The following is a 15,970-nucleotide window of genomic DNA, read 5'->3' on the forward strand; positions in this document are numbered from 1 at the left end:
ATAATAAGGAATATGTCCAAGTTGCTGTGTGCATGGGCTTGTATGTGTATCTCTGGTGTGTCTTCTCTTAGTTTGATACTGCGATAGAAGGGAAAAGTTCTTTTTTCTAATCACAAACAGCAAAAGAAGCTGTTTTCTGTTTAATCGGGATATGTAAGACAATAATTGACTTTCCAAACAGCCAGAGCCAAAAATAGCCATTGCCTTGTAGCTTGTAGCTGTCCTTCAATTAGATCAAGCAAAAACTTCAAGAATGTATTTTTTAATCCAAAGTATAAAACATTCTCTTTCTTTGACTAATCTAATCTAAAAGTTTAGATTTTCTGCTTTGCTAAACAATGATGTAACTGATAATTTAGTAGTTTCTTGTCATACGATGATCACTGTCTTCAGATAAATTATTCACCATGCTTGCCTTTGCCATGACGTGCCCTTTGCTGTCAATAGCGGTGTAGTTACGTAGCTGGTTAACGTGCAGATAAGGAACAGGGTGAAAGTTATGTCCCACTTTTTCCTACACTCTTTGCCTGTTTCTAAAGTGGGGGTCAGGGGTATGCCCATCTTGTCCAAGTTGAGACATCTGATTGGCTGGGACTCCTGATAGAAGCTCTCCCACACTGCCACAGTAGAGCAAGGAACGCATGGGCCATTTCTAAGAGGGAGACGGCACAGGGTTAGCGCTTCATGCTAATATGATTAGCACCAACAAACAAGTCAGAACTAATCTGCATAAATGTAACATGTTACTTCACATGGGTGGTAGGGTAAGTAAACACTGTAACTGTCCAGCTGCCACAATCCTTCAGTTATAACTGTGAGCTCAGCTCAGAGTAATGACCTTAAATAGCAGAAGCCTGAGTTTATTGCCCCAAGCTTTTGCCTCTCAGGCTACATTAGGCCACAAAACATTATTGAAGTTCAAGTTAACTTTATTGAACAAAACTGAACATTTAACAAAGATATGACAGTAAAGCACTGTGTTCTTTAAAATTGCAAACACACATTATAAAGTATCAGGAATCTAAACTTTTATTTGGCAAGAGCATCAACACAAAAGTCATGTAAAATTAGACTTAGACTTAGACTGCACTTACTGATTCCTTGGGATGACTCCCTCAAGGAAAGGTCCTGTTGTATGTGAACAACAGTCAGTAAATGCACAAGCATGATGAGCACTAAGTTACTGGTTCTTCTCCTCACCTTAACAGGATGCAGGTATCCACCCTGCCTGGAGGGCAGAGTGTGCTCAGCCAGTGTCCCTCCCTGATCCAAGGTCTCTGTTAGGTAAGCTATGTAGTTAGTAGCTAGAACCAGAACATCCAGCTGGACAGCTTGGTGTCGGTGGGACTGAGGGCAGAGCAGCCTGAGGACAGAGGAGGAGGGTGGACAATCAGATCTGGTTCATAAATCAGTATATAATAGTATGTATGTATAAATAAATAATTAAATATAATAATTATTATTAGACCTTTCAATAAAAAAGAGCCTGTCTTTGATGTGTTATTCTGAGTCCTGTAACAGCAAATTTGAATAAAATCAATGAATAAATAAAAGAGCTTTTTTGTTTTTTGTTATTGTTATTATTATATTATTATTTATTATTATTATTATTATTATTATTATTATATGTTAACAACATTTCATTGTATGCATCCAAAACTCCCAGGATGCTCAAAATAATCAAGCTCTTCACACATGGTGGTAAAACACAAATAAAGGGAATGCCACGAGGTTGCAACACCCTCATGTCATGTATGTCAATGTACCTGCAGGCCTTCGTTCAGTGTCAGTGTATGTCCAGTGTACCTGCAGGCTGTGGAAGGCCTGTCTCAGGTGCGTACGCGGCTCCTCTCTCGTGCTGCATTTTCTGGAGATGCTGACCCCTCAGTGTCTTGGACCCAAAACAGAACCATAGTTTGATCTGGACCCACACACCTGTAGTAGAGGACATGTTTAGAACCTGACAGGCCTGTTTGACAGTAGAATAAATCAATCTTTATAAAGTGACAACTAGCTTGAATGTTTTGTCCAAATGTGAAGTTTAAAAAAATATTGAAACAAGACATTAGAATCCAGTGATACAGAACATTAAATAAAGAAATCATTTACACTATTTCTATAAGAAAATATTTTTATTCTTATTGCAGTGTGTAATAAATGCATTAAATTGCTGAAACTTGCAAGGTATAAATCATTCATTGTTCTATTCCATACATCAGTTTCTCTTCAGCCTCTTTCAATTTTGTTCCTTTACTCTGTTTCTCCCTCAGGACAGAATGAGTCATTTACCAGTTCTTTGTCAAATTTAACAAAAGGATTTTAACTCTCATGATACTAAGAGAAGTTACTGAAATTGTGTCAGAAATTATGATGATGTTTCTAGCTATGAGATACTTTAGTGTTTAGAAATTATTTATACTGTGAGAGACTACTACACAAAATAAATTAGCTCCAGGGCAGTGTTTAGCTCAGTTGGTAGAGCAACCGCCCCATGTGCTGAAGGCTCAGTCCTTGCTGTGGAAGCCCAGGGTTTGAGTCCAACCTGTGGCTTTTTCCAGCATGTCTTCCCCATCTCTCTCTTCGCATTCCTGTTACTCTTCAGCTGTCTCTATCAGAAAAAAGCTTAAAAGGCCAAAAAAAAATCATCTTTAAAAAGAAAATAAATTATTTCCACAGCTCTTTCTCACCGTAGTTATTTGTTCAAGGTACCTGGACTTTAGCTTGTTCTCTTAACATTTCCTCAAATAGATCTTAATAATAATACCTTTAATACTACATTGTACTCTATACAGAAATATACTGTAAATTATCTTGTTGGCACTTAATCTTCAAATCTCCACGACATGTATACTTCATATAGGTGCTTATAGTAGATTTAGTTAATAATTTAATAAGGCATGTATTTATGTAATAAGACTAGGGTTATAATCCTGTATATTAAAGCTTATTATATATAATATATAATATAAAGTGTTGCACATATTCTACAGAAAACCTCATTACAGTCATAGTCTGGTGCGCCCATAGTTCCTGTATGATTAATTTGACTAGTTACATGAACAAAAACAAACATGTGGTTTCTATGCTATTTACCTGTTATATCTTGGTATCTTTAAAACATGATGAAAAACTGTGCAATATCCCCCCAATTGTTCTGTTTGTCAAATCTGTCTCTGAGCCTAGGCTTGCTTGAGCTTCAGTTGGGAAAATTGGCTATTCATTCAGACTCACCCACTTCCTTGGCTCACGGCTGCTGCGTACACTCTGCCTGTGCTCGTGCGGAGATGCTGGGCTGCCGCTGCACTGGGCTGCTGCGTCGGTGATCAGCTGTGGATCTGGAGACCAGCTTGTGTTCACTGCAACTGACATAAGACCTTCCAGAGGATTGACCGCCATGGATGCTGTAGCAGATGCTGAAGAGTCGAGAACTGAATTCACTTCTATTGAGTCTGTTTTCATGGCAGGATGGAAGTTTGTTGGATATTTGTTGTATCATTCACTAAATACTCAGGACACACAGTCTGAGGTCATCTTTCCATCTAATCTAAAAGCATAATTCCAATCAGTTTTAAAAAAAAAAAAAAACTAGCTCAAGAACAGCTGAAATCACTCATCGAATCTTAAGAAAAGTTAAAAATTCTATCCTGTGATCTGTTTGTCTGTAGCTACTGAGGATCAGTCTGCCAAGCATCTCCAAGCTCCTTTCCAGAGTTCACCAGGGTTCTGTGGGATCCCATGTTCCATCCAATCCATAAGCAACTGCCTAAAGCCCCTGGTTGGCTCTCTGCACATCACCGTCAACCAGAGATTCCTCCCAGACTGACCCCTCTCTACTCCTCTCTCTCTCTCCTCTCTCTCTCAAGCTCTGCTTGTTTCCTCCTTATCGGGTGAGGTAATGTGGGGATCTTCATGTGGTCCTTATCTCAACCGCCTGGTCGTCGACCCCCCTGGCTGTTTAGCTGCCAAGAAAGCAGGCAGGCAGTTAGGCCTGGGGGAGTACAGCACTGGGAGGGTGTCTGAGCCAGGGCAGGAGGGGCTTGGGAACTGAAAACTCTGCTAACAACTGGACAGGGGGGACTGGAAGCTTGGGGCAGTGCGACATTGAACATTACCAAAGAGAGGTGGAAGTGTTCTGTGTGTGTTGTTCAAAACTTCAGCTCTTAACAAACTCACTATGAGCGAAGTGTAAAGAATGGCCAACCTGCTGTGCTGCAACTATAAACGCTGTGCGCACAACACGGCCAAGCAAGTTCTGTACCCCAACACCCACGGTGGACACAGTGGCACCCGGCCACCGTTCAAACGGAAAAAGGTGGGAGCAGAGTCAGTGGTAAAAGAAGACTAGGGGGGATGGGGGAATTGTTCAATGTTATGTGACATATTTCCAGCAGGGGGTTCCTGGGGGCCTCCCGAAAATTGTAGTATTGCGGTAGAGGCAAGTTCCTGCATGCTAGGCAATTTTAGGGTGACTTACGAACATGGAAAATCCGAAAGCATAAAAAAAAAAAACCACAATGTTATGGAGGATGGAAAGTAGACTTTCAGTTAAGAACGAGCGCGATGTTGAACAACGGTATAAGAATACGAAGCAGCAGGTAAGCTAGGCGGGGAGAGGCAACCGTGGGCTGGCAGGAAACCACGGGCACACCACCTACCTCCACTGTCACGCACCTCCACTGTCAAGCCCCGAAGTAATGAATGACGTTTTTTTGGGGGTTGGGAGTGAGGGATAGGGACATTTTTAGAGGGCCATGTTTCATTTGCAGCTGAAAAGTACCACAAACCCTTTGCGAAATTTGTCAGATAAAATGATTTTTCAGATGCCATCAGTTGAAGCAGGGTTGGCACGTTGCTGCGGTTACTGACGCGCCGCCAGATGGAGGGGGCATAAGGCGGCCCGTAAACAAGAACAGGGAATGGCCGGAACGTCATCAAGCGCGTTCACAAAGTTCATTTAGAGTTAAGTCGCTTAGACACCCATTAACCCAACTAATATAATCGGGAAACAAACAGGCCCAAAACAACAGTTATGTTAAATTTTAAAAGTGATTATTATAAAGGTGTTACTCCGTCCTAAAGTAGACACCAACACGGCAAAGTTGTTTTCTAATGGCTGAGGGGTGGAATTACAGCTACAATGTGGGACAACTAGATATACTGTGATGATAAATATTGAAAGATTTAGTAGTTAACAGGTAATCTGTGTCTATAATGACCAGATCCCGAAATAGTTAAGTACTATAAAAACAATATATACAATAGACCGGGAATTGAAGAATTTTATGGTCATTGTGACAAGTAATCATTTGTGAGGAAAACAATTCAACCGGAAGTGCATCACAAATTACGATTGTTGATTTTGAAATGTGTTCCCTTGCATTTTCCGGAGCCGACAGTGGAGGTCTGCAGGTGTTATTTTGAAATGATCCCGTTGCATTCCGGGCCTGACAGGTGAGGTAGGTGGCCTGGACAGTGGAGGTCCTGAGTTTGTATTAATTAATTTGAAAATGTATCCCGTTACACCATTCCGGGCCTCGACAGTGGAGGGATATAAGGGTGGCCGCCCGGCAGGTGGACAAGACCAATAAAATAAAAACAAGGACGAGCCGCAGAAATTGAGAGCGGAAAAGAGATGTTGGTTCGTGTCGCGATGACGGAAACGCGCCGCGCATAGGTTTGGGTATGGAGAGCAGGGATCTCCCTAACGTAAACAAGGAAATGGAACGGAACTTCAAATCATAAAAGCGCCTTTCTGCTAACAAGTGCTTAAGAATAGTTAGTTCTGCAATCTGATATGTAGCCAAGCCAATTCACACGAGACACACAGCGTTAATATAGAGGGGAAACACACAGGCAAAAAAGCCAAAAACAACGTATGGGTCTGTCACTTTTTTAAACAACTTAAAAAAAAAAGTGCTAGAGCTACATGTGTACCCTACCATTCTCAAAACCACACTGATGTCCAGGCTTAACTAACGAACGCACCGGTAGAATACACCAAATAACCCCAAAGATGTACACTTTTAAAAGTATGAGTATAAAGGTTTTACTTTTATACACCAATGATATTACAGTCCTTCTGTAAGCGAACCGAAAACCAACCAAAAACCAACGTATGTATTTTTCCACATCTTTCTTTTTTTTTTTGTTTTTTTTTCCTACTCTAACAAAATCTGATGGACTGCTGATGTTTACAAACCAACAACCAAGCTACTAAATGTTTGTCCCCCACACACCTGGTATTTCCGGCTGTGCGCTGCTCCAGATTGGCCCTGCGTTTTTTCGACTCAAAGCGCCCACTACCCCCCACCCACCCCACCCACAATCTATCTCTCTCATCTCTCATATCCATCATCGTCTCTCTTCTCTCTCTCTCGCTACTCTCTCCTCTCTCCCGCCACCCACCCCTGTGTGTGTGTGTTGGGCATCGTTTCTTCAGCACAACCCTCCACATTACCTGTCAGAGCTGCTGGTTATTCTAGACCCAACAGCTTAAATGTTATATGAAACTTTCAATATTTATCACACAGGAACAGTGTTACACACAGTAAGTTACTGTCAAACACTCACAGTAAGAAAATACCATGACGTTGGTTTTTGGTGCTTACATAGGAGTAAACATTTATAATCATCACTTTAAAGTTACATACGTTGTTTTTGGTGCCTGTTTGTTTCCCAGATATTTAGTGTGTGGTGAATGGGTGTATAAGACATAACTTAAAGAAGAACTTTGTAGAAAGGCGCTTTATGAAGTTCAGTCCATTTCCTTGTATTAGTTTACGGGCAGATCTGCCCGAACCAATATGGCGGCGCCGTTTACGTACGATTCAGCGCTCAATGCGGCGTCTATGTATATATGTCTATGACAGTGGAGGTCTGCAGCCAGCATCTCTTGGCTAGCGGTGCTGCTAAGGCCAACACAACCCAGTGTGTGGATGATTGACACCTGTCACCTGTCCACCAATCAGAGTCAGGAGAATCTATTAGTACCGCCCACATTCACCTTTGACCCACCAATGACGATCCAGAATGAAGTAAACCCAAAGGTAGTATATCGCAGCAGGAGGTCTCACTTCACTGTCAAAGCCTCTTTATGTTATGTAACAACCAGGAGCTTCGTGATTGATTCAAACTAAAGCAGAGACATAGCAGGAGACATTAGCAGCGTTTCTTCGCGCTGGAATAAAACTTTTGACACGAAACAGCAAAGATACGACATACTGTGTCATTTTGTGGATTTTTTTTGCTACTCTTTCTGGGCTAGCTGGCCGAGTTTTCATTGCACAGTGATGAGACACATACTGTATCTTTGTAAGATATATTTTTATTTTTTTCCCCCGCCGCGCCTCCCCTGAAGTCTTCTGGCGCCCCCCAAGGGAGGCGCGCCTCACACTTTGAAAACCGCTGACATAGGTAATAGACTGATTATCATAAAGCCCCCCTAAATGTCGAATGGTAATTCTATTTCCAGTGTTAAATATAAGTAATTTTCACATGCATTGATAAAATGCCATAAGGGATGGAAGAAGGGATGACCATTTTAGAAGAGGGATGATTTTGACCATTTTTCCCCCATCCCCCCTCAACTCGAGTACTGTGTATAGTGCAGTGAGCACTGCAGTGCTGCCGATAATATCATTGTTCTTCCTACTTTTTGAAATGCCATACTGAGTGTAAAAGTGGGACCTGACTTTTTCCAATCAAGATAAACTCAATAAAAGAAAAAATGCTGAAAGAGAAAAAGATCTTCTTCTTTAAAATATTTAGTCAAGCTTATGAGGCTAGCATCGTTTTAGAGAAGGATTACATCTTATCTCACACTGATAAAATTTGATTAAATTCAAACACTAGCTCTGTTCAGCAGCAGAGTTGGTTAAAATAAACAAATGAATAAATTGTCACCATTGTATTTTTCCACACTTTTCTCTATATTCCCCCTTTTGCCATCTGGGGAGCTTTGTTGTCTTTGTTTATCTTCCTGTAATCTTTCTATTATTTCCTAGTTCAGTTTTTTATTCTGTACTCATCTCCTCCACCCTCCTTTCCATCCTTCTCTCCAGTCATCATCCTCCTCACTGTCATCCTTTCCCTCGACTTAAACCCAGTTCCAGCAAAGGCTTGGCCAAAGCAGGGGGGAGTGTGGCCTCAGAGCTCCATAAATCCAGCCTGTAATCAGCATGTACCGGCCATAATGAGTAGGAGATAGTGGAAATATGTTGATTATCTCCCAACATGAGGAGATGTGGGGGCAGTTTGGATACATGCTTTCTTGATACTGTTCCAGTGGCATAAATAGCTGTCTTTACATAGAAGCATGGGCAAAAGTACTCACATGCACACTTTGAAAGCAGCCATGAACTGTAGATAGAGAGGTTTCCTTGGGTGCACCTGTGCCTGTTCTGTGTTCTGATATATGTTTGTAAAGACTGAGCAAGGAAAATTTTAAATTATACGTACATTCATGACCCCAACCCTAACCATAATCATGCCTAATCCTAAGCGTTTTCATTATTAGCCCTACACCTTGTTAAAAGTTGGTGCCATGATAAGAATGCATTTAGCTATTTCTAGGTTTAAGAAACCCTGATACTACAGACTAAAACATGTCATGTCTCATATAAAAATATTTTGTTGCACCATTGGTGTGTGAATGAAACTGATGATTTGTTGGCACCTTGCATGGCAGCCAATGCTGTCAGTATATGAGTGTGTGTGTGTGAATGGATGAGTTAGGTATGTAGTGAAAAAGCGCCTTGAGTTGTCAGAAGAATAGAAACTAAGTACACCAATTAACCTGTTAAATGTCTTTGGGCTGTGCAAGGAAGCCGAAGTACCTGGACACCAGACACAGAGAGAACATGCAAAGTCCACACAGAAAGGTCCCAGACAAGATTCAGACTAATAACCTTCTATAAAATAATAATAATAATAATAATAATAATAATAATAATAATAATAATAATAATAATAATAATACACAGAGGTTGAGCAGCAAGTAAGTATGAAAGTGATGAAATGAGCTAGAAATGGGCAAAATTATTAAATGGAATTGAATAAAGGAACTTAAATTGCACACAGTGTCTTACACTCATCTGATGGTGTGTAAACATAAGGACACTGGGGTAGTTGCAGTGACTTCTTTCATTTCATTTCCCTTTTCCAGCAAACACTTCTATGAACCAGTTGAAAGTTTTACAGATACATTGCTTTCTTTCTACATATACACTTGTACAATGTGCTTCTCATTCGACCTTGGTCTGCCTTGCAGTTGCTTTTACAAACTGTCTGGCTTCTTCTGTCCTTCTGTAACCTCTGCCTTAGTAGTCAGACTCCAGCAGCTCCAAATTAGTCATCACTACACACGGGAAATCGAGGGCAGCCGCCCCCTCCTCTGCAGATTTATAGAGCTAGCCTTGAACGCTGGGCTGTTGCTTGTGGAGCCGAGCCCATCTTGTTCCAGTGAAGAGATGCTTCCAGTTTGTCTGGACTCTCATCTGTTGTAGGCTTCTCCTATCCACTCCACAAACATATCTACATGACTTATTGGATTTGATTTTTGTGCTGAGTTCTCATTTCTGCAAATACATTCTCATCAAACAGCAACAGAATATTTTATTTATAATACAGAACTTGTGAATCATGAGTTGAGATACAGAAACTGCTAATACTGTAAGAAAGGAGGATTGGACTGGACCTTGTCTTTTTTTATCTCGCAGTGTTATTCAGTTAAGTGTGCAAATATTTTAACCCTTTCAGTTTACTTTTAGCTTGATAATTTCTTTGTCTGTGTTTGGTGGGTTTTAATGTGTACTGGGTGATTTCATGACAATGCAAGCAAATTTGAAAGGGTCTTAAGTCCTTAATATAACTTTTTCAAGGTATGTATGCATGTAAGCAGAGTAGTGCATTTCTAATGCTAGTTTAAATAATTATTTAATCAATGTAAATTCTCACTCAAAGCTGATTTCATCAAAGTTATCATCTGAATGAAGTACAGTTGAAGAGTCATTTTAACATTCCAGGTGTCCAGTCTGGACAAGATGTGTTCATTTATTCAAAACTTCTGTCTAAAATACAATTAAATGATTTTTTAAAATTTAAAGTCAGCTTACAGTAAAGCTGTAAACTGTTATTGATATGTTATTGACAGGCACAATATAATTTCCTGTAAGAACACTGCGTAAAAAACAGCTCATCAGAATTTGTGTGTGAGTACTGTGGAGAAGCGCTGACACATGTAGATCAAGATAAGCCTTAACATTGACATTTAGGATTATTTCTGTTTCTGTGAAGCCGTTCGCGCCATTTCTCCACAAAAAGCCATTGATAAAAATGTGGCTCTCTTTCTCCTCATTCATCCTGACTTCTGAGGCCTCCATGTTTACTTATGTACATCAAGATGCTGCATGTGATGTCATATGACGTGTTATTGTTCTTTTGCACATGTGGATCAGTTCAGGACTGTGATCAGCTCATACTTGAATCAGAAACTGGTTTCAAAAAACAAAACAAAAAAACAACAATACTAACAGCACATGCACATAGGCTGTTATTGTAAATGGTGTTTTACTCAAAGTAGAAGGTTACATTCTGTGGCAGAGTTGTAATGAGATCAAAGTGGTCATTACTGCAGAGATATGAAGTGATCAGACAGCAGCTGTGTTCCCACAACAATCCCTCCCTCACTGTTCATCTGCCCCCCCCCTACACACACACACACACACACACACACACACACACACACAAATTCACATACAAACACATACACTGATACCACAAACATCTCAATAAAGAGGTGGAAACCCTAAAGAAAAGTCTGAACTCTACCATATAGTGACAGTAACATCTGAGAAAATAAAAAGAAAACACTGTACAACCTTTAAATCAAGATAACAGGTTACACACTGTTCCTCCATGTGCTGAGTTATGGTGTTATTAGTCAAGTGAAGCAGATTTTTCGTTTCCTCATATTAAACCCGTTTCTGACAACATTCTGTCTAATGCTCAGATAATAATGGAATATGTCCAAGTTGCTGTGTGCATGGGCCTGTATGTGTATCTCTGTGTGTGTCTTCTCTTAGTTTGATACTCGGATAGAAGGGAAAAGTTCTTTCTTTCTAATCACAAACAGCAAAAGAAGCTGTTTTCTGTTTAATCGGGATATGTAAGACAATATATTGACTTTCTAAACAGCCAGAGCCAAAAATAGCCATTGTCCTTGTAGCTTGTAGCTGTCCTTCACTATTAGATCAAGCAAAAACTTCAAGAATGTATTTTTTAATCCAAAGTATTAAAACATTTCTCTTTCTTTGACTAATCTAATCTAAAAGTTTAGATTTTCTGCTTTGCTAAACAATGATGTAACTGATAATTTAGTAGTTTCTTGTCATGACTGATGATCACTGTCTTCAGATAAATTATTCACCATGCTTGCCTTTGCCATGACGTGCCCTTTGCTGTCAATAGCGGTGTAGTTACGTAGCTGGTTAACAGTGCAGATAAGGAACAGGGTGAAAGTTATGTCCCACTTTTTCCTATCACTCTTTGCCTGTTTCTAAAGTGGGGGTCAGCGGGTATGTCCCATCTTGTCCAAGTTGAGACATCTGATTGGCTGGGACTCCTGATAGAAGCTCTCCCACACTGCCACAGTAGAGCAAGGAACGCATGGGCCATTTCTAAGGAGGGAGACGGCACATTGGGTTAGCGCTTCATGCTAATATGATTAGCACCAAACAAACAAGTCAGAACTAATCTGCATAAATGTAACATGTTACTTCACATGGGGTGGTAGGGTAAGTAAACACTGTAACTGTCCAGCTGCCACAATCCTTCAGTTATAACTGTGAGCTCAGCTCAGAGTAATGACCTTAAATAGCAGAAGCCTGAGTTTATTGCCCCAAGCTTTTGCCTCTCAGGCTACATATAGGCCACAAAACATTATTGAAGTTCAAGTTAACTTTAATTGAACAAAACTGAACATTTAACAAAGATATGACAGTAAAGCACTGTGTTCTTTAAAATTGCAAACACAACATTATAAAGTATCAGGAATCTAAACATTTTATTTGTGCAAGAGCATCAACACAAAAGTCATGTAAAATTAGACTTAGACTTAGACTGCACTTTACTGATTCCTTTGGGATGACTCCCTCAAGGAAATTGGTCCTGTCGTATGTGAACAACAGTCAGTATAATGCAAAAAGCATGATGAGCACTAAGTTACTGGTTCTTATCCTCACCTTAACAGGATGCAGGTATCCACCCTGCCTGGAGGGCAGAGTGTGCTCAGCCAATGTCCCTCCCTGATCCAAGGTCTCTGTTAGGTAAGCTATGTAGTTAGTAGCTAGAACCAGAACATCCAGCTTGGACAGCTTGGTGTCTGGTGGGACTGAGGGCAGAGCAGCCTGAGGACAGAGGATGAGGGTGGACAATCAGATCTGGTTCATAAATCAGTATATATATATATATATATATAGTATGTATGTATAAATAAATAATTAAATAATAATTATTATTATTAGACCTTTCAATAAAAAAAAGCCTGTCTTTGATGTGTTATTCTGAGTCCTGTACAGCAAATTTTGAATTAAATCAATGAATAAATAAAAGAGCTGTTTTTTGTTTGTTTGTTATTATTATTATTATTATTATTATTATTATTATTATTATTATATAATATATATATATATATTATATGTTAACAACATTTCATTGTATGCATCCAAAAACTCCCAGGATGATAAAATAATAATAAGCTCATCACACATGGTGGTAAAACACAAATAAAGGGAACGCCACAGAGTTGCAACACCTCATGTCAGTGTATGTCCAGTGTACCTGCAGGCTGTGGAAGGCCTGTCTCAGGTTGCGTACGCGGCTCCTCTCTCGTGCTGCATTTTCTGGAGAGTGCTGACCCCTCAGTGTCTTGGACCCAAAATCAGAACCGTAGTTTGATCTGGACCCACACACCTGTAGTAGAGGACATGTTTAGAACCTGACAGGCCTGTTTGACAGTAGAATAAAATCAATCTTTATTAAAGTGACAACTAGCTTTGAATGTTTTGTCCAAATGGTGAAGTTTAAAAAATATATTGAAACAAGACATTAGAATCCAGTGATACAGAACATTAAATAAAGAAATCATTTTACACTATATCTATAAGAAAAATATTTTATTTCTTATTGCAGTGTGTGATAAATGCATTAAATTGCTGAAACTTGCAAGTGTATAAATCATTCATTTTCTATTCCATATCATCAGTTTCTCTTTCAGCCCTCTTTCAATTTTGTTCCTTTACTTTGAGTCTGTTTCTCCCTCAGGACAGAATGAGTCATTTACCAGTTCTTTGTCAAAATTTAACAAAAGGATTTTAACTCTCATGATACTAAGAGAAGTTACTGAAAATTGTGTCAGAAATTATGAATGATGTTTCTAGCTATGAGATACTTTAGTGTTTAGAAATTATTTATACTGTGAGAGACTACTACAAAATAAATTAGCTCCAGGGCAGTGTTTAGCTCAGTTGGTAGAGCAACCGCCCCATGTGCTGAAGGCTCAGTCCTTGCTGTGGAAGCCCAGGGTTTGAGTCCAACCTGTGGCTTTTTCCAGCATGTCATTCCCCATCTCTCTCTTCCCGCATTCCTGTTACTCTTCAGCTGTCTCTATCAGAAATAAAGCTTGAAAAGGCCAAAAAAAAATCATCTTTAAAAAGAAAATAAATTATTTCCACAGCTCTTTCTCACCGTTAGTTATTTGTTCAAGGTACCTGGACTTTAGCTTGTTCTCTTAACATTTCCTCAAATAGATCTTAATAATAATACCTTTAATACTACATTGTACTCTATACAGAAATATACTGTAAAATTATACTTGTTGGCACTTTTATCTTCAAATCTCCACATCACATTGTAATACTTCATATTAAGGTGCTTATAGTAAGATTTAGTTAATAACTTAATAAGGCATGTATTTATGTTAATAAGACTTAGGGTTAATATATCCTGTATATTAAAGATTATTATATTATAATATTATAATATAAAGTGTTGCACATATTCTACAGAAAACCTCATTACAGTATCAGTCTGTGCGTCCCATAGTTTTCCTGTATGATTAAATTTGACTAGTTACATGAACAAAACAAACATGTGGTTTCTATGCTATTTACCTGTTATATCTTGGTATCTTTAAAACATGATGAAAACTGTGCAATATCCCCCCAATTGTTCTGTTTGTCAAATCTGTCTCTGAGCCTAGGCTGATGCTTGAGCTTCAGTTGGGAAAACTTGGCTATTCATTCAGACTCACCCACTTCCTTGGCTCACGGCTGCTGCGTACACTCTGCCTGTGCTCGTGCGGAGATGCTGGGCTGCCGGCTGCACTGGGCTGCTGCGTCTGTGGATCAGCTGTGGATCTGGAGACCAGCTTGTGGTTCACTGCAACTGACATAAGACCTTCCAGAGGATTGACCGCCATGGATGCTGTAGCAGATGCTGAAGATCTGAGAACTGAATTCACTTCTATTGAGTCTGTTTTCATTGGCAGGATGGAAGTTTGTTGGATATTTGTTGTATCATTCACTAAATACTCAGGACACACAGTCTGAGGTCATCTTTCCATCTAATCTAAAAGCATAATTCCAATCAGTTTAAAAAAAAAAAAACTAGCTCAAGAACAGCTGAAATCACTCATCTGAATCTTAAGAAAAGTATAAAAATTCTATCCTGTGATCTGTTTGTCTGTAGCTACTGAGGATCAGTCTGCTCAAGCATCTCCAAGCTCCTTTCCAGAGTTCACCAGGGTTCTGTGGGATCCCATGTTCCATCCAGATCCATAAGCAACTGCCTAAAGCCCCTGGTTGGCTCTCTGCACATCACCGTCCAACCAGAGAATTCCTCCCAGACTGACCCTCTCTTACTCTCTCTCTCTCTCTCTCAAGCTCTGCTTGTTTCCTTATCGGGTGAGGTAATGTGGGGATCTTCATGTGGTCCTTATCTCAACCGCCTGGTCGTCCTGATCCTCCCCTGGCTGTTTAGCTGCCAAGAAGAGCAGGCAGGCAGTTAGGCCTGGGGGAGTACAGCACTGGGAGGGTGTCCTGAGCCAGGGCACTGAGGGGCTTGGGAAACTGAAAACTCTGCTAACAACTGGACAGGGGTGGGACTGGAAGCTTGGGGCAGTGCGACATTGAACATTACCAAAGAGAGGTGGAAGTGTATTCTGTGTGTGTTTGTTCAAAACATTCAGCATCTTAACAAACTCACTATGAGCGAATGTAAGAATGGCCAGACCTGCTGTGCTGCAACTATAAACGCTGTGCGCACAACACGGCCAAGCATTCTGTATTACAGAAAGAAGAACTAATGAATTAATTAAATCTGTAGAATTGTAATTTAGAGAAGTCCTGGGCTATAGTTTCACTGGCTTGTGTTATGGAAATCAAGATTAACCATAGCCTATGCCTGTTACTATGAGGGCAGCATTATAAATCATTTGGTGGTAAAATCCACTGTGTATGGACTGGTTGCACAGCCAACATTTTGATGTCATAGCAGAGAACTCACAGGTGCGTTAATGAAGGCTGCATTCCACTTAAAAGAGGTCCTGCCATTGTGTGTGCTGGTTTACTGTCACTGTTACTGCGACTCTTAATGCAACTGAGCTGTTGTCATAGAATTAAGTCCACCTGTGTTATTCTGGCTTTGATGGATAAAAATGTCTGCTTTGCAGCGAGTGCATTATCTTGTGAATTCATGTTGATGTGGTTTAAATGTGCAGTTATGTGACTGTTAAAAACAGGCTGGAATGATATCTCTATGATGGCTTTGTAGAATAACTTAAACCAGAGTTTAAGTTAACTAAAGTCAGGCTTTATTACAAGAATTTCTTAACTTCCATGAAAGAACAAACTCCAGGAACTTTTGCCAGTGTAGTTACGTGTAAGCTGTAACAACAACAACATTTAAGATAGTG

General features: G+C 39.9%; 1 protein-coding gene and 1 long non-coding RNA gene across 2 annotated transcripts; both read right to left on the reverse strand.

The window, feature by feature from the left end:
• Positions 1-556: 556 nt before the first annotated feature.
• Positions 557-1,869, reverse strand: LOC113746854 (uncharacterized). Its single transcript, XR_003463184.1, has 3 exons — positions 1,767-1,869; positions 1,201-1,363; positions 557-652 (listed from the first exon to the last, which is right to left on the reverse strand). It is a non-coding gene; the product is annotated as an uncharacterized LOC113746854 (long non-coding RNA).
• A 7,782-nt stretch (positions 1,870-9,651) lies between these two features.
• tcf23 (transcription factor 23) lies at positions 9,652-15,017 on the reverse strand. Its single transcript, XM_010730060.3, has 4 exons — positions 14,309-15,017; positions 12,838-12,969; positions 12,240-12,404; positions 9,652-11,675 (listed from the first exon to the last, which is right to left on the reverse strand). Exons 1-4 carry the CDS (start codon positions 14,537-14,539, stop codon positions 11,538-11,540), a joined length of 666 nt encoding a protein of 221 aa, XP_010728362.2. The 5' UTR covers positions 14,540-15,017; the 3' UTR covers positions 9,652-11,537.
• Positions 15,018-15,970: the final 953 nt, after the last annotated feature.

This window comes from Larimichthys crocea, chromosome XI (assembly GCF_000972845.2).
Source record: "Larimichthys crocea isolate SSNF chromosome XI, L_crocea_2.0, whole genome shotgun sequence".
Lineage (NCBI taxonomy): Eukaryota > Metazoa > Chordata > Actinopteri > Sciaenidae > Larimichthys > Larimichthys crocea.

Bases quoted from the DNA above. Each gene is read 5' to 3' on its own strand.
- tcf23 (XM_010730060.3), bottom strand. From the start codon at position 14,539: ATGAAAACAGACTCAATAGAAGTGAATTCAGTTCTCAGATCTTCAGCA. The intron at 12,405-12,837 runs GTACACTGGACA...CTCTGTCCTCAG, and splicing joins AGGCCTTCCACAGCCTGCAG to GCTGCTCTGCCCTCAGTCCC. The intron at 11,676-12,239 runs GTGAGGATAAGA...CTCCCTCCTTAG, and splicing joins GATACCTGCATCCTGTTAAG to AAATGGCCCATGCGTTCCTT.